The sequence below is a fragment of the Trachymyrmex septentrionalis genome, unplaced genomic scaffold, assembly GCF_001594115.1.
Source record: "Trachymyrmex septentrionalis isolate Tsep2-gDNA-1 unplaced genomic scaffold, Tsep1.0 C3517654, whole genome shotgun sequence".
In the NCBI taxonomy this organism is placed as follows: Eukaryota; Metazoa; Arthropoda; class Insecta; order Hymenoptera; family Formicidae; genus Trachymyrmex; species Trachymyrmex septentrionalis.
In genome coordinates, this window is record NW_017303802.1 from 1 (window position 1) to 927 (window position 927).

The 927-nt window shown below is 32.6% G+C and overlaps 1 protein-coding gene across 1 annotated transcript; it reads right to left on the reverse strand.

The window, feature by feature from the left end:
* Nucleotides 1-173: 173 nt before the first annotated feature.
* LOC108746710 lies at nt 174-776 on the reverse strand (the record flags this gene model as incomplete). Its single annotated transcript, XM_018483679.1, has 2 exons — nt 588-776; nt 174-389 (listed from the first exon to the last, which is right to left on the reverse strand). Coding segments are annotated over exons 1-2 (345 nt in total), but the record flags the coding sequence as incomplete, so codon positions are not given.
* Between the last annotated feature and the right edge of the window lie 151 nt (nt 777-927).

A 927-nucleotide genomic window follows, 5' to 3' on the forward strand; every position in this document is an offset into this window, starting at 1 on the left:
TGAGGAATAATTTCGTCGGTTACCTTGATAGTATTTATTACTTAACAAGAATTAAAACCTAACTTGGCTGAAGTCCTTTAATTCTATTGTTTGTGTAAACACAATTTGCTGCTAAGCACAAGTATAATACTTATCGATTATTAAAAATAAGTATTCGATTTTTGAATGTGTACCTTTGAAATAGGTATCTCAACATTTTCACAATCCCACTTCTCGGTAATCGACGAATCGTCTGACAATGGAACAATATCTATGGATTCCTCAAACCTAGCAGGTATATCGTCGCATGTTTCTAGATCCTCTTCAAAGTACACAGTAGACCGAGTCTGACAATCAACTTTACCTGGCAAATGTCCATTAGCACTCACAATTATCTCCTCATTGACAGTCTATAAAAAATAGATAGGAATCTTATAAATACAGTGATATTGATTGACTTCAATTCAAAGGTTTATCTTTTATTGCTGCACTGGGCTACATTAAAACTTTTTGCTTTCACCAAACTTTACATATCTATTTTACTTTAAGTATATACCAGTTCAGTTATAAAAAAAAAAACAGACAATTAAGGCTATCTAATTCTTTACCAGACTTTCCCTGATATTTTCATGACTTAACGGAGATGCACGTTTTAGTTCATTCTCCATAAAATTAAACTTGGTGATTATTCCTTGGGACACCACTTCCCCACCATATGGCTCGCTGGTGATCGACATTCCCAAGGATAATTCAATTCGACTATTGTTGTTGAACAATCATGGTTGATATCTATAAAAATACACAAAGGTGAACAAGCGTGTTTATTAAAAGTATATTTAAATGTTTTAGTTAAATGTTAATATGTATATTGTATACACAACACACATAACACACGCGCGCGCGCACACACACACACACTTTTTTAAATAAAATTATGTACTTATAAAT